This window comes from Onychomys torridus, chromosome 6 (genome assembly GCF_903995425.1).
Source record: "Onychomys torridus chromosome 6, mOncTor1.1, whole genome shotgun sequence".
NCBI lineage: Eukaryota > Metazoa > Chordata > Mammalia > Rodentia > Cricetidae > Onychomys > Onychomys torridus.
This window is the reverse complement of record NC_050448.1, coordinates 112,947,211-112,969,072: the sequence shown is the minus strand read 5'-3', so window position 1 is coordinate 112,969,072 and position 21,862 is coordinate 112,947,211. Positions and strand designations below refer to the sequence as shown.

At 43.0% G+C, this 21,862-nt stretch overlaps 1 protein-coding gene across 2 annotated transcripts in view; it reads right to left on the bottom strand.

The window, feature by feature from the left end:
• Positions 1-21,862, bottom strand: part of Dnajb14 (DnaJ heat shock protein family (Hsp40) member B14) — a 42,005-nt gene that overhangs the window by 11,036 nt on the left and 9,107 nt on the right. The window contains exons 2-3 of one of the 2 annotated variants that reach the window (XM_036190990.1): positions 15,396-15,567; positions 7,514-7,659 (exon numbers count right to left, since the gene is read on the bottom strand). In XM_036190990.1, coding sequence (XP_036046883.1) covers positions 7,514-7,659; positions 15,396-15,567 — 318 coding nt within the window. The remainder of the gene's footprint in view (positions 1-7,513; positions 7,660-15,395; positions 15,568-21,862) is intronic. The other variant, XM_036190991.1, reaches the window with a different exon arrangement.

Below are 21,862 nucleotides of genomic sequence, written 5' to 3'. Positions count from 1 at the left end.
TCTTTACCCATTCTACCTTTTCTTTCATTCATTCATTAGTAGGTATTTCAGATCTTTACTTTTGATAATGAACTTCCACTTTGTTTGGATTCTGTGCTCTTTTCTGGTCTTGTTTGTTAGCACACTGGTCTTGTTTGTTAGCGCACTTACAGTCCTTCAGAACATCTGTATCACTGCTACAGTGACATCTTAGCTAAGCAGTTCTGACTTTTCTGTCTTCCCCATGTGCACGTGTCTAACAGATTGAGTTTCAGAGTTCCATGTGAGTCCTTGTTCTTAGAACAAGAGATTTTCAGGTGCACTGCTGTTATTTGTCTGTTGTGAGGCTCTGCATCTTGAATGTCGCATCTTAACTTCCTCCAGTGGTGTAGGGACACTACCTACCTCACTGCTTTCAGGCAGGAACAGACATCCAGGTCCCTTCCCCCTGACTCTGATGACACGAGGTGAATGTAGCCGGGGAGCTTCTCTCCAGATCCTGCCAAGCCCCTGCAGTCCCGTAGCCCACTTATAAAATAATCACTCAGATGCTTATATTACTTAGAAACTGTATGGCCATGGCTTCTTGCTATCTAGTTCTTCTATCTTAAACTAACCCATTTCTTTAAATCTATACCTTGCCACGTGGCTCGTGGCTCACCAGTACTTTACATCCTGCTCCTCATGGCTGCAGATGGCAGCATCTCCTGACCCAGCCTTCCACCTCCCAGAATTCTCCTCTCTGCTTGTCCTACCTACACTATACTTCCTGCCTGGCGACTGGCCAATCAGCGTTTTATTTATCAATCAATCATCCACAGCAGGTGAGGGTGTGGGGAGTTCCTCACTAACACTGGAAGACATGGGGTCTCCAGACTCTTATTAGACTATAGTTGTCTCCTGGTTAGAAAGAGAAGGGGCCTCATGGCTGCTTTCCATGTGGTTTTACTGATGCTGTGAGCTTTATTCCTTCCGGATGGTGGTCACCATGCCATCTCTAATACCCCTTGTGATGGGGAATTTAAACTGCCAACATGATTCGACTGAAAACCGCCTAAGAGACTGGAAAAGCATGCCAGTGTCTGTGCTGACTTTCCACAACTACATGAAGGCTCTGACTGAATGCACAGATTAGCCTCTGAAGGAGTCACACGTTGACATTATCGGTAGGTGCCGAGGTAGGAGGTGGGGCCCAGTTGGAGGAAGTATGCCATGTGAGTCATGCCTTGGAACTGTATTTTATCCTGGCTTCTGTCCTGTACCTCTTTTCTTGCTTTCTAGCTACCGTTATGTGAGCAGCCTTGGCATGCTACATATAACAGACACTTCTTAAGCCATATATGCAAATAAATCTTGCCTCCCCTTAAGTTATAGGTGTCAAGTATTTGGTCAAGCTGGTGTGAAAGTAACTAATACGCCACTCCAGTGGGGAGGAGGATGGTTGTTCACCTCCAGAGAAGCAGGGGTGCGGCCCCCACATCATCCCGCTGACACTGAGGAAGGGTGGCAAAGGAGAAGAGACTGGGCAACATGAATGGAAACTGAGGCTGGAGAGATGGTGCAGCAGTGAAGAGCACTTGTTCTTACAGAGCACCTGGGTTCAGTTCCCAGCACCCACACGGTGGCTCACAACCATCTCTAAGTCAGTTCCAGGGGATCTGATGAGGACACCAGGCACATACGTGGTGCACGTACATACACAAAGGCAAAACACTTACACATAATAAATAGTTAAAAAAGGAAGGAAGGAAGGAAGGAAGGAAGGAAGGAAGGAAGGAAGGAAGGAAGGAGGAAAGAGGCTGAAGTTCTCAACTCCTCCTCCATCACTGTCCCTTAAGGGGATTAGAACATCTGTTACCTCATGGAAAGGGCAAGTGGTTTAGAATAGGTCACTGTGAGGCCAGTTTCTTCTGTAGTATCTGAACACTATGGAACAGCTATTACTTTTTTCCTTCCATATTTCCTGGTGTTGGGGGTTGCTAAGTGCCCATCACTAATCTGGAATGTGTAGGGGCAGATCTAGCACTCAGGTGCCTTCTGCCACACTGCTCCCAAGTCCCTGAGTTCACAGATCTTCTCACCCCCTTTCAGTCTTCCTAGGCCCACTTGACCTGTTCATTGTATAATGTTCAGGCTTTTCATCTGCCTCATATGAGGAACAAGGACAAAACTATCTACTCTATCCTCAAGGCCACTGGTGTTTAAACTACTCTGCCTCGTTCTTGCATCCAAGCCTTTACCTTCCCTCTCTTCTCTAACCATAAAATTCAAACACAGCACAACAAACAGTTCTCACCTACAATACGAATGATTCTCAATGACTCTGATCCTAACATTTCTTCACTTTTCATCCTCTTTTCTCTTTTATGGTACTGGGGATAGATTACTCATGAATGCTCGATAGGTACTGCACAATTAGCTATGTACCCAGCTCTTTAAAAATATAAAGGGTGGGAGCTCTCAATAAGTTACCTACGCTGCCTTGGACACATTCTGCCTTCTGCAGACCCTCCTCCTTAGTCTCTCAAGGACCTGAGATCACAGTTCTCACAAACGGGCCCAGCATTGCTTGTCTTTCGGACTTTTCCTCAGTCATCCTTTTCTGTTTGGGTATTTAATTACAGTCAGTCTCCTGGGAGAAATGGGATAAGCCAGTTAATCTTTCTGAGTCTCCATTTTCTCATTTATGAAACAAGGATGACACTAGCCCCATGACTATTTCACTTTGTGGGAGAAGATGTGGTTAAGTCAGACCTCATGTAACTTAGGCTGGCCTGTAGGCATCTGAGGGTGACCTTGAATTCCTGATCTTCCTGCCTCTATCACCCAAGTGCTGATATTATCGATATGTGCCATGAAGCACGGTCTCACAGGAATTTTAATGAACATTAAATGAAAATAAAAAGGAAAAAAAAGGAATGAAAAACTACAAAATAATTGCCAGATCTTAGGCTTCACTACGCTGCGAATGTTCTGTATGAAGCAAATCTTCCTTTTATGAGTTACAAATTCTGTGGGGATGAGGGGGCCTCAAATTCCTCACTTAAGGTAAGAAAAAGTCCCAACGGTAGAATTAACTTCTTTGTTCTAAAAGATTTGCTTTTGAGTCTACAATGTTAATATTAAACTACCAAACCTAGCACTTGCCATAGCACATGATCATACTTATTTATGAAACAAATGGCTAATGCCCTCTGCTATGACACTCGTGTATATGCTGACAATGCAACAGTGTATTCAAATCATCTCTGACATACCTCTGTCTTTGAAGATAATCTGCACTAGTTTGGTGGTGTCGTGTTGTGTTGTTGTGTTGTGTCGTGTCGTGTTGTGTTTTGCGTGTTTGGTGGTGACAGCAGGTAATGAACTAAAGGCTTTGTGAATGAGAGACAAGCACCACTGAGCTACACCCAACTCAAGTCCAGCTCTGCTTTAACGGTGTTTAAGTCAGCGAGAACAGAGGGAATCCATGTCACCAGAATAATTTATAAAAACATGTTTAGGTATATTGTGAAAGTTCTTCTGCACAGTAAATATTTCTCTGCTTTGGTAAACTGAACAAGCGTCATGGAAAACAAAAGAGCCACATTTAGTCTGCTGTCCTTAGGAACATTTGTTCGCCTAACAAAACACAAATGTAACATTTAACTTAAGCCCCTAATCTAATTATATTTATTTTTCCATTCATGAGGAAAATCAAATGCAAATGATTTCCACTTTCTAAAAAATTGTGTTTCAGTGTGATCAAACGCTACTTTAGTTTTCATATAAAAGACCAAGGTGGAGGCCAGTGAGACAGCTCAGCAGGCAAAACACCTGCCACGATCCCAGGACTCACATGGTGGAAGGAGAGAATCCACCACTGAAAACTGTCCTCTGATATCCACATATGTGTGTGTGCACACTTGAACACATGTTCAGGCATGTAGGTGCAAACACACACACACACACACACACACACACACACACACGCACACACATAAATAAGTAAATAAATGGAGATTATTTATAAAGAAGAAAACACTAAAACATTGCCTCTGCTTAGGAGAAACTGCGTGAGATTTCCAAACGGAAGGCTGGTTAAGAATACAATCAGATATTCAGGAAGTGCATCACGAACGAAGGCTGCCATGGCTGCAAGCCAGCTAACTCCATTTGCTCACTGAAAATCTGTGGGTTACAGTTTGGAGTTTCTGTCACTCCCAGTCTTGATCTCACTGGGGCTAGTAAGTTGGCATCCTGATGTATAGATAACCTCGTATACTGGCTGCGTGAGCCTTTCCCTGGAGAGCATCATCTCCCAGCATGCTGATCCGTCAGTATCATTTCTCCTCTACAAAGCAGGGCATTAACCCATGAATACACAACACTCAACCTTGAAAACCATTGTTGAGACCTCACTGAGTGCACGGCTGGCTTTGTCTGGGACATTTGTGTTGTTGGCTGCTTCAAAAGGGCCACAGTAACTACTGCAATACAAGCACCTATACTCTTAGTGGTTTTATAAGACCAATAATGCTCACGAGACCTTGATGCACAAGTGGGAGAAACCAGTTTAACATCTTTCAGGGTTTTGAGGGTGTGTGTGTGTGTTACTAGAGACCAAATACAAAACCTTGTGCACACGAGGCAAACATTCTACCACCCAGTTACAGCACTACAACCATAGACAGCCTAATGTTCTTTTTTATTTGTTTTAAAGTTACTTTTATTTTATGTGTCTAAGTGTTTTTGCCTGCATGTATCTGTGCACCTTGTGCATGACTGGTAGTCACAGAAGCCAGAAGAGGGCATCAGGTACCACAGACTGAAGCTATAGACGGCACATAGGTTATGAGCCGTCCTATGGGATCTAGGACTCAAACCTGCGTCTCTTGGAAGAGTAGCCAGTGCTTTTAACCACTAAGCCACTTCTCCAGGTTGTTTGTTTATTATTTTTCTTTCTTTTTTTATTTTTGGCTTTTTGAGACAGGGTTTCTCTGTGGAGTCCTACCTGTCCTGGATCCCGCTCTGTAGACCAGGCTGGCCTTGAACTCACAGAGATCCACCTGCCTCTGCCTCCTGAGTGCTGGGATTAAAGGCATGTGTCACCACCACTTGGCTTATTTGTTATTTTTGACCTAGTTCCTCATGTAGCTCTGACTGACCTTGGACTCACTGTATAACCAAGGAGACCTCGAATTCCTGTGCCTGTTTCACCTGCTTCTACCCCCCCCCCCCCCCGTGCTGGGATTACAGGTGTGCACTACCACACCTGGTGCCAACCTAACATTCTTAACATCAGGAAGATTACTACTATTTACTTTTATGTGTATGAGCATTTTGCCTGGGTGCTTGTACCGCATGGGTGCAGTGCCTGTGAGGACCATAAGAGGGCGTCAGATCCTCTAGAACTAGAGTTAAAGATAGTACTTCAACCTAGGTCCTCTGGAAGAGCATCATGCTTTGAACCACAGCACCATCTCTCCAGTCCAGGAAGAATTATTGACAACACCAGGTGATCACAAACATTTGGATCACACAAATGTTTGAAAAGGATTTTTCCTTTGAAAAGGAAAATCTGTTGTAATTGTATTAAATTTGTCCTGACACTTTTATACACGTGTAGAATGCATGCTGAGTACTGGCATTCCCCAGCCTCTCCAATGCTCCTCCTCTGGAAAGTCTACACTGTATCTCTTACTGAGTGTAACCAGGGCCACCTGTGTGGTCATGGGTTTGAAACTAACCACCAGAGTCTGGTGGACTCATAAGATGACAAGAAAATGTTTAAATTAAACCATTTTAACTCATAATGTTGAACTGTTAAAATACAGTTTCCTATCATTTCTTTTTTTAAACTTTTTATTTCATTTATTTATGTGTGTGTGTGCATACATGTGTACAGGTCATAGGATGACCTGTAGGAATCAGTTCTCTCCTCCCACCACATGAGTCCCAGACTCAAACACAGGTTGCCAGGCTTGGTGGGTGTGCCTTTACCTGCTGAGCCCTCTTGCTCACCCCCAGTTCCCTACACTTTCAACACGCCACTGTTAAGGAAACTCCGCTGTGCTTTTCCACAAGCACAGCTTTGGCAGTGCTTTCATTGGAGTACATTACCAATTCCCAAATGCATTTCCTTGGCAACTTCCTTCAACAGATAAAACTGTCCTGTAAACAAATATTCTCCCTCCCCTCCCTCCCTCCCTCCCTCTCCGGCTACGTGGGCAAAGAAAAACAATTTTATAGCACATAGCTCTGCTGGCCTGGAACTTGCTATGCAGAACAGGATGGCCTCAAACTTGTGATCCTCCCGCCTCTACCTCTGGAAAGCTGGGGATTATAAGCGTGCTCCACAATGCCTGGACTGTAAACAATTTTAATAGTATTTTTATGAAGTCTTCTTTTTTGGAACATTTAAAACACAAGTACCCCCTTTGTTCCATTCTAAGACCCCAGCATGCTACTGAAACCACCAAAACACTGGCTCTATGAGTAATATCAAGTTCACAAGAATCAACAATCACCAAGTTACATGTTTCACTATGGATAACATATTAACTGTTACAATGAAACCATAACAAAATATGAAATTATCGCTATTATTTGTTTATTTAATAATAAGCCCAAGGCACAGGAGTCCTGCTGCTAGCAACTCTATCTGCCAGAGAGAAGCCCCAAAGTGCTTCCCTGGAAAGGTGAAGTTAAGGAAGCATGTGCAAACAGGGGGAAGGAAGGGGAACGGAGAGGAGAGACAGTCATGTCTCTTTCTTACAACATGCAAAATAGAAAATTACAAAATCAGTTACGTAATATTTATTCACATTTTATAGAACACTTACTAAACTCACCAAAACTTAGAGATAAGAAATCAATTTTGAAGAAACAAAAGGGATCATATTACTAGAAATGCACACAAAGAATGGAGAATTGTGCTGTGCCTGGCTGTGCCTGCCTGTGACCTCAGTACTCAGAGGCAAAGCAGGAAGACTGTTAAATTCAAGGCCAACCTGAGTTGCACAGCAAGACCCGAGCTCAGAAACCCCAGGGCTGGAGATGCATCTCAGCAGCCAAATGCTTGTCTAATATGTACATGGCCCTGAGTTTAAACTCTAGCATCATAAAACCTGACCAGGTGTCATAGAAATACAAAAACATCCCTAGATATACCAACATCCCTAGAACAGACTGTCTAGGAAACCCTGGTTCTAGACCATGTCCAGGAAAAAAACGCACTAAAACTGTCACTTTCAGTTGACTTGGAGCCAGATGTCAACACTGGAAGTGAATGCACACCATTAATCTACCTCCTCAAACTAAACTACACTAAACTACTAAACACGCTATGGAGAAAAGTTACTTAGCATTGTGAATACCAGCCATTCTGCATTGACTTGGCTGGGGGTGGAAGTTAGTACTAAAGTTCCAAAGGATTTTAGACATCCTTAAGTTGGTTTCTAAACGCACCAGAAGAAAAGCAGAATCCCACATTCTGAAACACTGTAAGTGCATTCTAGAAAAGACCTTATTGAAGTTTTACAAGTTACTTTACTTTTGAAAGCATCCGTGGCTCCAGGGGCGTGATTTTTGTCTGGATGAAACTTCAAAGCAAGCTTCCTATAAGCTTTTTTCAAATCTTCATCACCAGCATCTTTCGTAACTCCAAGAACTTCATAGTAATTTTTACACTTGTTTATGCTGTGGACAAGAAAGGGTATGATATAAATTTCAAGCAAGAGCATGATGTCACTCTCTATTAGGATGGGCTAAGGAATATCTGTTGGTGTGATGACCTATCCAGGCTGTTTGCGCCATTCTCTTTGGTATACAGACAATTCCTCCAGCCATGAGAATGTCCACATCAGAGTTTATCAAGGCTACAGAAGTCTAGCCCATGGTGAGCGCAGGTGAAGGGCAGTGGAAGAGTGGAAGAGACTCCTCAACAGCATGCCACAGCTAAGGAGTCAACACTGTAAGAAATCTTAGTGCACAGTGCAGATCTAGCCAAGCACAAGAGCAAAGCTACGTGGTCTCCCATCTGAAGCCAAGCCAAGCTCACTCCACACCATGGCTACCGAGATTTTACCTGAGTTACTCTAAAAGAGATCCAGGGTCCTGTGTTAATAAATCATTCAAAAGTAGTAACAGGGATTAAAGAAGACATGTTATATCCAATTTTCATCAGTCCATTCCTAAAGATTACTTAATGTACGTCGTCTTTACAAAGGCTTATACACTGAAGTCTGGAGTGTTGAAAACCTATCTGGAAAGCGGAGAAATACTGAAGGGAATGGAGAACACTGCAAACTCTAGATGACAACATCCTACAACCAAATTACCTGACATCCCCAACGCCAAGGCAGATGTAAGGGCTGGGAGCGGAGCTCAATTGCAGAGAGCACACAGCATGCATGGGTGAGGCTCTGGGCTCGTCTTTTAGGAAACATGCATTTCTTTGTACAATATTTTATAACTTTAGTTGTGTTCCATATTCTGTGTCTTGAGAGCATGACAACAGGTAAGCTAACTGGGAGAGCTGGTCACTAGGGGCAAAACTGGGAAGAGATGGGGGAGAAAATGGAAAGGGGGGTGGAGCTCAAGAGGAAAAAAACCTCACAGACAAATTCAAAAAGAACTGAGCCAGGTTTTACCATCACAGTGCTTGGTACTCAACAGGCACCTTGTCTCTCCCTTTCTAATGAAAGTACCATGATGCAGTGTGTACATGAGAGGAAACAGGGGGAGGGTAGTTACAGAAATTAGTGTCCTTGGAGGTGATCACCAAGGACAGCAGTAGCTGTGACATGGAGCTGGCCTCAGTCTAGGAGACTCCCTACATGTGCCGGTGCAAACTCACTGGAGCCTACAAGACTGTAAGTCCCAGAAGCACCGACACTGAACTTTACAGTGTGGGAGCGACTTTGGTTTTGCTTTGATCTGACTTTGACTGTGCCTTGATTCTTTCCTCTTGGAATAAGAAAAGCAATGAACTTATTTTTCTGTTTTATAGGTGCCCATGGTTGACAGAATTTGAACTTTTATAGAAACTTTGGATATTTTATTTTTTGAGATAGGGTCTCTCTATGTAGGTCTGGTTTCAAACTTACAGAGATCTGCCTGCCCCTGTTTCCAGAGTGCTAAAATTAAAGGCATTCAGCACTATGCCTGACTGACTTGGGACATTTTAAAGAGACTGAATTTTTAAGGCTTGAATTTTTAAAGATTTTGAGACACTTAAAGCTTGGAATGTTTTATGTTGTGATATTGATATTAATAATATCTTGGGGACAATAAGAAAAGTTATGGCTTCACAGTGATGTGTTTGTGCATTAGGTTGACAAAAGGTCAATTGTGCTGGATAGTTTTGTATCAACTTGACACAGCTACAGTCATTTCAGAAGAGGGAACCTCAACTGAGAGAATGTCCCCATCAGATTGGCCTGTGGGCAAGCCTGTGGTACATTTTCTTGATTGATGACTGGTGGGGAGGACTCAGCTCACTATGGGTGGTGCCATCCCTAGGTTGGTAGTCCTAGGTTCTATAAGAAAGCAAGGTGAGCAAGCCATGAGGACAAGCCAGTAAGCAACATCCCTCCATGCCTCTGCATCAAGTTCCTGTCCCCAAGTTCCTATCCTAAGGTCTCTGGACGACGGACTAAAAGCTCTAAGGTAAAATAAAGCCTCTCCTCCGCAGGTTGCTCTTTGTCATGGTCTTTATCACAGCAACAGAAGCCCTAACTAAGGCAACAGTGTTAGGATTCTACCGCCACTCTAGCAGCATGACCGCACATACACACATACACACGCAGTTCAGGAGCTAAGCAAGGGGTCCTGCATCTTACGTCATCCATGTGCTGCATGATTGTCCAATGCAATCAGTGCATGCGTGGCGTAGCTCTGTAAGCCTACCTGCACATGTGCATGGGAATCCTTAAAAAGCCGGACACAGACTCCTCCTCTCTCCTCTCTGTTCTCCCCCCCCTCTGTTCTCTGTTGGAGCCCCCCACCCCAATAAAGCTCTGATACTGGGTTTTGTCGTGGCTCATGCCTCATGATTTTACGGCATGGTAACAAGTGCCGCTTATCATTTTTAAAACAACAAACAGTCTAAATGAAAGTCCTTTGGAGATTCTTTGTCCTAGACATATCTAGAACTATGTGTGAGGGAAGGCGTGGCGGCGGAAGGCAGCACTGCAGGGCATCTACTATGTACCAGGGGCAGTCCATGAGGACTATAGGGGAAGCTAAGGATTGGCTGCACACACTGTCACTCTAGTTTGCTTTCTGCTGCGGGACTAAAGGGAACCTGAGGAGGAAAGGGCTCATCTCAACTTACACTTCCAGGTAAGTCTGTTACGGAGGGAAATCCTGCACTCAAACAGGAACACTGCTTACAAGCTCACTCACCCTGGCTCACTCATGATCAGCCAGCTTTCATAATATAACCTAAGTCCACCAGCTCAGGGATGGCATTGCCCCTAAAAGGCTGGTGTCTTAGTTTGACTATTGCTGTGATGAAACACTATGACCAAAAGAAAGTGGAGGAGGAAAGGGTGCATTTCACTCACAGTTCGTTTAACAGCTCATCATCAAAAGCAGTGAGGGCAGGAACTCAAGCAGGGCAGGAACCTGAAGGCAGGAGCTGATGCAAAGGCCATGGAGGGGCTGCTTACTGCCTTGTTCCTTGTGACTTGCTCAGCCTGCTTTCTTAGAGAACCCAGGACCATCAGTCCAGTGATGGCACCACCCAAAATGGGTTGGACCCTCCCATCAATCACTAATTTTAAAATGCCCCACAGCTGGATTTTATGGATGCATTTTCTCAAATGTGATTCTTTCCTTTTAGATCACTCTAGCTTGTGTCAATCTGGCATAAAACTAACCAGTACAACAGGTTCTCCCACTCCAATGAACAGTCGAGATAATTCCCCACAGACATGGCCACAGGCCAGTCTTATCTGGGCAAACCCTCCACTGTGATTCCCACTTTCCTTTTGGTTGTGTCAAGCTGGCCATGCAAACTAGCCAGGACAATTACACACTTCAAGTAGTGATCCATCATCTACTCTTTACCATATGTGGTGGTCTGAATACAAATGCTCCATATAGGCTCATAGATTTGAATGCTGGGTCATTAGGGAAAGGTGCTACTTGACAGGGATTAGGAGGTGTGGCTTTGTGGAGGGGGTGTGGCCTTATTGGTAGAAGTATATTACTGGGGGTGGGCTTTGGGTGTCAAATGCTCAAGTCAGGCCCAGTGTCTTGCTTCCTGCTGCCTGCAGATCTGGATGTAGAACTCTCAGCTCCCTCTCCAGCACTGTATCTGCCTGCCTGCTGCATGTTTCCCACCATGAAGACATTGGACTCAACCTCTGAAACTGTAAGCCAGCCCCAATTAAATGCTTTCTTTTATAAGAGTTGCTGTGGTCATGTGTCTCCTCATAGCAACACAACAATGATTAAGACACCCTACTTTCTCACATCACAGCTTTCTCATCAGCTATATGTTATTTTTCTTGTTAATGTGGTCAAATGCCTGACTACAGCAGCTTAGAAAGCGATCTTGACTCATACTCGTGGGGAAGTCAGTCACAGCAGGGAAGATGTGGAGCCTACCCACACCAAAGTGCAGAGAGAAATGACTGCTCACTGCGCTCAGCCTTCTCCTTTTCATGCAGTCCAGTCCAGGGAAGGGTATTGCCCAGACAGAGGATCTGCTCACCACAATTAACCTACTCTAGAAAATCCCTCACAGATGTGCCCAGATGAGTCCGTCTCCAGGGTGATTCTAGGTCCTGTCAAGTTGCTAGCTGAAATAAGCCTTTGCCATGTGTTGAGTACATTCTTTTCTGAAAGAGTCAAACTTTCTGCATCCTTAATAATAAAACAAACTTTTAAAAAGAAGCTTCAAAGGACAGGTCATTTACACACACGGGCATTCTCCCCTGTGCTGTTTTGGAACTCTGCCAGCAAGAAAACCACACATAGATGCACACCACCCACTGGACCAGAAACATAAACCAAAGTAAATCTCCTTTCTGAACAACTTTAAAAGACAGGGGTCCCCATCACCTATTTAGAAAGAAAATATTATATAACGGAGGCCCACAGGACCTGCCTGGTCCACTGTTTACGCCTCCTTTGGTGGATTGGAAATATAGTGGCAGGAGAGGAAAGTCATTTTTCAACTCCCCGTATCCTTTTAAATGTGTTATAGATGTTCATTTCAATTGATTCCACTGGCTGGGGATATACCTCAGTTGGTAGAGTGCTTGCCGAACATGCGTGAAGCCCTGGGTTCAGTCTCCAGCATGGCATAAACTGGGCATGGTGGCAAACACCTATGACCCCAACATTCAGGAGGTAGAGACAGATCAGAAAATCAGGGTCATCTTCAGCTGCAGAGAGTTCTAGACCAGCCTGAGCTATGTGAGACCTTATCTCAAACAAATAAATAGGCTCCAAATTTAACTGGTATTTAGGGAAACACTTCTGGGTCAAGGCATCATTCCTTTGATGTGTCTAACAACTGTAATTTCTCTTCCTCTAATTTAAAGAATTAAAATTCAACGAGACCAGGCACTATAGTCTGGCACTTGTAATCCCAGCACTCTGCAGGGAGGGGGAAGCAGAAGGAACATGAGTTCAAGATCAGTCTAGGCTATGCAGCAAGAGCTGGTCCAAACAAACAAACAAACGGGCAGAGGAGGACAGGGGAGACTGAAGCTTAAATCAAATCTGAAATTCTGGTCTCTGTCATTCAAGTAAGATAGAGGTGAATAGCAGTCACAGACACTGACTATAACTGCCTGCTAGACGGCACACTGACCACACATGTTTAACTACAAAATGGTTTTACAAAGACATATTAAAAGCTTCAAATAAAGTTCACTTTCCTCTATTTTTAAAACCTATTTCAACTCAGAGACCCAGAGCCTAGTGGCACAGACTGCTTGCTGGCTAAGTTGCACAAGTTTTCTTCAGCCTTACTGTAACTTTGCACTTATGCAATGGGTGCAGTATCATTGCGTGGCTTCTCCCCATTGAGCCAAACTGTTACTGAGCAACTTGTTTGCATAATCATCTTCTCTATCAAGACAGTGCACTTTCCTGAGGAAAATCCCTTGTGTATAAATAAAACAAAACACAAAATGACAAGGTACAAGTTCTGGCCTCTCCTCTGCTGCCTCACTAGAGCCATATTTATGAAGTCTACTCTAAATATATATTTATATATACTATACAACCAGGCAACTTACATACAAGGGACTGACTGAAATATTTCAAATAACTTAGGGATTTCACTTAAAAAAATGTTTCATAATTAGTCCCAGAAGGGGACTTTATATATACAATTTATATTATATAGATAGATATGATTTATATTATATAGAATTTAAAAGATACAGTAGAGTTATTGGTTTTGAGAATCAATCTGTAATGCAGGAGGTAATGCTTCTACAGTAATTCCTCTATCCATAAGGAACTGTGATTGTAAGTAGCTGGACCCTTAGTCATGCTAATTCTCCACTCATTCTATCCCATCTTCATAGAAACCCACACCTTCCTAGTCTCCTCAAGCTTTCAACTTCACCAACAGCTTTACCTCCAATCTCGCCACACACAGAACGAAGCACCCTCAAGTCTCCACCTGCCCCACTCTGGTAACGTATCTGCCCGACACCACTATTAGTGCTCACTCTTCCCAAAGGCGCATCCTTTGGCCTTTGGAGGAAACAAAACCAAACACACATATGCATGCACACAGGCACACTCACACTCAATGCTAAAACAAATATACTTCCTCTACTCATTTAAGCTCCTCTTGTGTGTGCTCTCACATGTGTTCTCTCTGTGTCTGTCTCTGTCTGTCACACACACACACACACACACACACACACACACACACTCGCACGCGCACACACACTCCAAGGTAGGGGAGAGGGTATATAGATAAACAAAAATAACACCAAATTTGGAATAATATTTTCCAAAATTGACAACTGTAGTTTTGTTTGTTGTTGACAAAAAAAAAAAAAAAAAAAAAAAAAAAAATCCAAGCAGATAGGTGATTCTATTTTGGAGAGGGGGAGAAGAAAAATCACATACAATACAATTAAATTTGTAATCAGAAAATTCAGGGAGGAGCTGAAGAGATGTCTTAGTGATTAAAAGTACTTGCTGCTCCTCCAGAGGACCTAGGTTCGGTTCCAAGCACTCACAACCTCCTGTAACTTCAGTTCCTAAGGATCAGACACTTTTCTGGCCTCAGGCTCCATGCATGTACATGTACACATACAATCAAAACACTCATACATATAAACTAAAAGTCAATGAAGCAAAGAGAAGGAAAGAGGGTTCACGGAGAACGTTCTTCTAGGGTAATGTAATGCCTGCAGGAAAACACAGCTTGTTTTAGAAGATAGTTTCCAGCACACTGGTTCCTTATAGCTTGTCCCCAAAAGAAGCCCAAAAACAAAACGTCAAATTTGGCAGGGTGCAGCACTATGGAAGTGGTCAGTGGCTTCACTTACGCCTTTGAAATGCTTGCTACCATTCATACCTGTCAAATGTCCTCTTTCCCGGCTTCCCCTGACTAGGGAATATGTTTTCCTCGTTGTGAATTCACCCACTCTGCAGCTTCAACTATGCTCTCTTACACGAGTTCCCAGTACCATGGAATGCACCCTCCCCGAGAACTCTGATTCGTCATCCTCAGAGCCCATCATCACTTGTAAACTCCAGCTGCCCGGAAGAGCAGCATCAGCACACCTTCCTTAACATCCAACAGAAAACAAATCAATCTATTCTGAAGTATTTCATACCTAAGAGCTTAGCTCCCCCGCTCCCCAGAAAACGCTTTCTTATTTATAAAATTAGTAACACTGTACTTCTAAAACCAAGTCTCTGGCAGTTCAGCCCCACCCAACTCTGCTGCATGCACGAGTGTGCGGAGAGGCTCCGGAGGCAAGGGGAATCACTGAGGGGAATAGAAGGGTACTGTGGTGTCTGTACAGGGTACAGGGGCAGCCTTGCAAGAATGGGAAGAAAAAAGAGTGTGTTTGGGCAGGAAATATAAAGCATTGCCGCCATTACTCTCAAATGTCCTATGAAATGTGCCCATTTCCAGCGGTGCACCGCAGCAAAGCAACTCATTCTTTGACATTTCTTTCATCACTATAGACCAAACAATGCACCGAATCAATGCTGGCATCATTATTTTATAGTTGTGGCTTATCGTTGATTTGAAAGAATGGAACTTTCCAGAGAGTTGGCTTCTTACAGACTAATCTCACAAAGAATAGACACCCAGGATACACAGGTTGCACCTCTGTTTCCCTCCTGCTTCAAACACCTGTTTCAGGCATTAAACATCAGTTAGGTCCGACTGGAATCAATGATCAGGGAGGCGACAGAATCCCGTTCACTCCTACCTGAGAACTCCGTCTACTTGGTCTTTGGTATAGACTTTTCCGCCTTCGCCACTGCCGGGTGCGCTGTCCTTGGCGCAGGTGGGCTTGCTCTGGTCGCCACTCCCTGGAGGTTTTCGGCAATGTGTGCTGTTTCCGGCAGTGCTTCCATTTTTCATAATGATTTCCAGTAATGCTGTGGAAAGCACAGGGAACTGTACCTACTTACATCAGGGCGCAGGTACACCACTCCACATAAAGCAAAGCAAACTACAATGGTGTCTTCTAAAGATTTAACGTGGCCTCCCCCTCCTTTCCTTTTGGGTGAGGTGGGGGGGGGGGGGGGGGGGGGGGGTCTATTGTTTTGGTTTTCCCTTTGTTTAGATAGGATCTTGCTATGCAGTTGGGCTGACCTAGAATTATGTGGCCCACACTGGCTTTGAACTCTCAATTCTGCCTGAGTTTCCCAGTGCCAGGATTACAGGCACTAACCACCAATTCGAGCTCCATAATGTTTCTTTAAATAAGCAGCCTCGTGCTGGGCCTGGTGGCACAGGCCTTTAATCCCAGTACTTGGTGCACAGAGGCAGGCAGATACCTGTGAGCGCCAGGCCAGCCAGAGCTACACAGTGAAACCCTGTCTCAAAAACAAAACAAAACAAATAGTAAATACTGGTGATTCTTTTAGTAAGTACTGTCTATAGAACATTAACTGTAATTAAGGAGAGTTCAAAGATACGAAAAGTTAATAACTAGAAATCACTATCATCTAATTGTTATGACATGCTTATCATACAGTGAAACTGCAGAATACCCTCAAAAGATAACATTCAAAGCAGTTAAAGAGACTATTAAGAAAAAAAAAAAAAAGCAGCCGGATCTCTCTGAGTCTGAAGCCAGCGTGGTCTATAGAGTGAGTTCCAGGACAGCCAGGGCTACACAGAGAAACCCTGTCTGGAAAAAGTAAAAATAACAAAAAAGAAGCAGAAATTAGATGTCTGTTTATTTTTCAGCAGCAATAAGGGGAACCAAAGAACACTGGAATATGATCTTTAAAGCAGAAAAAACAATTGTCAACTTGAGTTGAGCAGTAACATTCTTTCAAATGTACAAAAGAAAAACCTTTTCAAGAGGCTGGAGAGAGAGCACAGCAGTTAGGAGTGCTTACTGCTCTTGTAGGCCCAGTTTCAGCTCCCAGCACCCACATCAGGTGGCTCACAGTCACGCAGACAAAACAGTAATAACGTTTATGGTTTACTTTAAATAATCTGAGAAACGGGCTTAACAGTAGGGCGGAAGGAATGATGAGGTAAGGTTGGTCAATATATTCTCAGTGGTTAAAGATACATGGTGCAATGTGATTAATCGTACTATTTGTGTGTGTGCGTGTAAAGTATGAAATTTTCCATAAAAATTAAAATTAATCAGTAAATAATTACACTTAGCAAAAGGACAAAAGAAAACAGAAAAATTCACCATGATGGTAGTTTTAACACATCTCAATCCAATAACTGACAAATTACTAAGGATGGAATAACCTCAAATTTATCCAGCTTGAATTAAGAGACATGAAATCGAACTGATGTTTTACGTTTTTGGAGACAGGGACTCATGTAGCATAAGCTGGCCTAGAACTTGCAGCAAAGGATGAATTTGAACTGATCATCCTGCCTCAGCACCTAGTGTTTGAATTACAGGTGTTTGCCACCATGCCACTTAAGCTGGGCTTGGGATTTAAGCTTTTGCATGGTAGGTAAGCACTCTACCCACTGAGATACATCTTCAGCTCTCCCTTTCTCCCTCTCTCTCTTCTCTATCAGTGCAAAGGAATGAAAATCCACAGCATTATGTCTAGATGACAAAGTTACTTCTTCAAATCTCAATAAACTAGTGTCATATGAACTACAATCTAGGGAAGGAGAGAAACAAACAAAAACAAAGCAGGTACTCGAATACTTAGAAAGTAGACTGGTTTTTGCAAGGGCAGGGGTCGGTGGGTCAGAGGAAACTGAAATAAGACAAGGCATCCAATGAGCCACTTTATTTCCAAGGTTGGGAAGTCTTACAAAATTATGGCATTAGTTGCACAATTCTGTGAATCAACTAAAACCCACTTAAGTGTGTACTTTAAATGAGTCAATTATTTAGTATGTACATTATATCCAGAAAGCTACTATACATACATAATTTTAGTTATATATTAAAAATTCCAACTGTTGTTGGCAAATTTGCAAAAACACAGCTATTACTTATACCATTCTTTTCCCATGGCTAAGAGATAAGAGGTCACCAAAGAAACTGTATTTTATGACAATCTAATTATAGGTGATATAGTAATCTATTAGTTATTAGCAAGAAAAATATAAGACATACCATATAGTTAGCTTTCAGCTGGAGTTCAGCCTACATTTAATATAACCACAATGAAATCAGAATAGTCTATGTAGCAAGTGGTGATCCACAACATGTAAATAGCAAAATTTAAAAAAATAAAAAAAGCAAATGTAGATGAAGTGGCCTCAAACCCAAATCCTCCTGCCTCTTCTCCTTGGTGCTGGGATTACAGGAGTGTACCACCATGTCAGGAACTTAAAGTTTAAATCTCAAATAAAACCAAAGAGAATTAAGTACCAAAATCATAACCTCATGCACAAAATCCCCTACTACATGATGACAGGAATGAACCATGAACTGCTAATAATGTATGTTTGGGTAGAAAGTGTGTGCGAGAAGCACAGAACAGTAAATGGGCATTTGCCAAGCTCTCAGAACAGAAAAAGGGAAACCAAATAACCAAGAGGCCTTGTAGGCAAAGCTGAGGAAATACACGCAAAGGATGGGTTCACCCACTTACAATCGCAGGAGTGCCTGGGCCACACTTCAGGGGGAACATAGGGATCCAGACTGAAAGGCACAACAGAATCCACAAATGAAAGGGTAAGTGCAGAGATAAGTAGGGAGGGCACAGTGAGGGATTCCTTCCTAGCTAGGTGACATACTTTTAAACATAAAAATGGAAGGATCACTGTATATTTGGAAAAGCTAAATAAACAAACATTGCATAAGTAAGTAATGTAAGTAATGAAACAGTAAAACAAGTAAAGTGAATAAACAGTAAAGAAAATGACTGAGCTCCAACAGTGCAAAGGGTTGGTACGGGAAAGTGACTGAGTGTGACCAGGGAAGTAATCAGCATGCACCACAGGACTTGTCAAGCCAGCGGGTGGAGGAGAGACACTGCTCCATAGGAGCAGGGCAGAAATCACTGACCAGATCACAGATGCGAAATACAGGTAGTGAGGGATGCCTGGATGGCTTAGCAGATGCAGATGCACCAAACCAGCCTGGCCGCCTGAGTTCAAATCCCAGAATCCACAGAACTCCATAAAGTTGGCATGCACAAACATATATACATGCATACACATGTACACACACACACACACACACACACACACACACACACACACTAAAAGAATACGAAATCAAAGGGGGGAAGATCCATCCAAAAAGACAGGGTTGGCGGAGCATGGCAGCACAGGCCTGTAACGCTGGCACTCAGAAAGCAGAGCCAGAGTCAGGAAAATCAGCACTTGCTCAAGGCCAGCCTGGTCTACACAGTGAGTTCTGGGCCAGCCCAAGCTAATAGTGAGACTATAACTAGAACGAAAAGGCTAAGTCAGCTAAGTTGGGCATGAGGGCACACCTGTAACACCAGTGCTTCGGCAGCTGCAGCAGGAGAGGTACAAGTTCAAGGCCAGCCTGGGCTACACAACCCTGTCACTGAAAAAAGGCCAAGCTATAAGAAACAAAATTACTTAAAACAACAGATAGTGCCATACAGAGAAATAAGACATATAAAGGTTGAAAATTTCAAAACTGAAAAATAAAAAATTTTGAAGGAAAGTGGTGAATACTGAAGATGAGGAAAAGCTAACATGTGGAAAATAGACATCCCAGAGAAAATATAACGAGAAATAAAACATACATACAGTAATTAGACGACTTCTGACATATAAACAAAAACATCTAAATGACATAACAAAATATCAGAAATCCTAAGAATAAATGACACTTGAGATACACTCAAGTAAAGTTAGCTGGGTATCCACACAAAAATAAACACCAAAAAAATCAAATGACTTCAGCGGAAAGAAGTTAGACTGTCCTCAGACTTTGCCCGTCACAAGCACTTGCACAAGACCTTGGGGTATCCTACTTGTATACTCAAAACAATGAAGTGTGAGCTACTGACTGGTCCACCTCAATGGTCTACTGGACAGGCTCTAGGATAACTGACAAGCCTCTGGACATGTCTGTGAGGGATTCTCTAGATGAGCTTAACTGGGGTAGGCAAAGTCACTCTACATCTGGGCGGCATGGTTCCATAACACGGGTACAGGTCCTCCACTCCATAAAAAGGGGAAAGCAAGCTGAGCGCCAGCATCCATCTCTCCCTAGTTCCTGACTGCAGAGGCACGTGACCGAGCAACCTCCAGCTCCAGCTGCCAGGCCTTCTCTGCTATGGTGAGCTATTCCACAGACCAGTGAGCCAAAATAAACCCCCTTCCTTAAACTGCTTTTGTTGGGTATTTTATCCCGGCAAAATGTAGAGTAACTTAATATAGACACCAAACTTGAACAGTAGAGTCACAAGTAAACTGTCTTCAGCATTCTAGAACTTAGGGAACATAGTTCTACAAACTCTCCCTGTGACCCACTAAGAAACAAGCTTCAGAAATCAAAACAATGACATATACCTTGGCACGAGGACTGGCGGCAACCATCACATGGATACTTATAGAATTAAGACTGAACTATAGTTGAGAGAAGCCGGTGTGGAACAATACTGTGTTCTGATTCTATAAATACTCTCCAAATATTCTTGAACTAGTGGGCTAGAAAGTTGAGATTTCTCATCCTTCTGTTCCTTTTGTCAGCTAAGGCTTGCAGGGCTACAGGCTTGGGCCAAGAAACATTTCTGGGATCAAACTGGCAGTCATTGCCCAACACATGGCTGAGCTCGACACAGCCTGCATCTATGGGGTAAAGGAGTTGATTTACGACACACAACAAATGAACAAATAGGTGGGAGTTTCGGTGAACAGCACAAGTGACATGGAAATAAAGAATGTGAGTGTGGTGGTCTGAATAAGAATGACCCCCACAGGCTCATCTATTTGAATGCTTGGTCAACAGGGGGTGACACTATTTGAAAGGATTGAAGAATTAGTGTGGCCGTGTTGGAAGAAATGTGTCACTGGGGGTGGGCTTTGAGGTTTCAAAAGCCCATGTCAAGCCCCATGTCTCTCTCTGGCTGCAGGTCAGTATGGAGCTCTCGGCTACTTCTCCGGCACTGTGCCTGTCGTGCATGCCACCATGCTCCCTGCCCTTATGATAATGGACTAAGCCTCTGAAACTGTAAGCATGTCCCCAGAAAACGTTCTCACTTATAAGGGTTGCTGTGGTCATGGTGTCTCTTCACAACACTGGAACAGTGACTAAGACAGTGAGAATGAATGGCGTTGCACCAGACTGAAAATGAGGGGTGAGTACATGTGTGTGTGTGTTACAGATACCAGAACACACACACACACACATATATATAATCATTACTGGGCCTTTAATCCCAGCACTCGGGAGGCAGAGGCAGGCGGATCTCTGTAAGTTCGAGGCCAGCCTGGGCTACAGAGTGAGTTCCAGGAAAGGCGCAAAGCTACACAGAGAAACCCTGTCTCGAAAAACAAAAAACAAAAACAACAACAATAATAATAATTACCTGTAATGGAATGCCAACACAAACAAACAACAACAACAACACACACATACACACACACATATACACACACACATATACACATACACACACATATACACATACATATACACATACACACACACACACACACACACACACACACAAGTATGTATTTTCCAGCTCTGTCTACTAAGAGGAGCAGACACAATGATACTACTATAGCAATGAACTTATCTAGCATCTATCTCAGTTTCTGTATACCACTGTAAAGGAGTCAGGCATGATGGGGATCTGATTCCTTTGTGCAGGAAATATAAAACTCTTTTGGGCTACAAGGTAAAAAAGTTCAATAAATTATGGAGGTATGTCAAAAAGACTTAGAGCCAGATTTAAAAGGGTACTACCCGAGCACCAAAATGATGGTGATAAGAGGTTCAGTGGGAATCCATGAATCCACTCAGGACAGAAAGACTAAAGGGCAACTAATAAATGTAGAAAGAAAGAGGGAATTAACCCCCCCTTCTTTTGAAACAACTACAGAACTTATTTCAGGAAAAAAAATCATCAGTGTACACTACAAAGAGATGGAAAGTTTGTTATGGAATATGATATTTATATAGTTTCAATGATTTCCCCCACAAAATATTTGTAATTACAATGGGGAACAGTCAACTTTATAGTAGAAAAATGTGGCAATCAACAGTTGAACTGGGAGATTACATGATCTCACCACGAA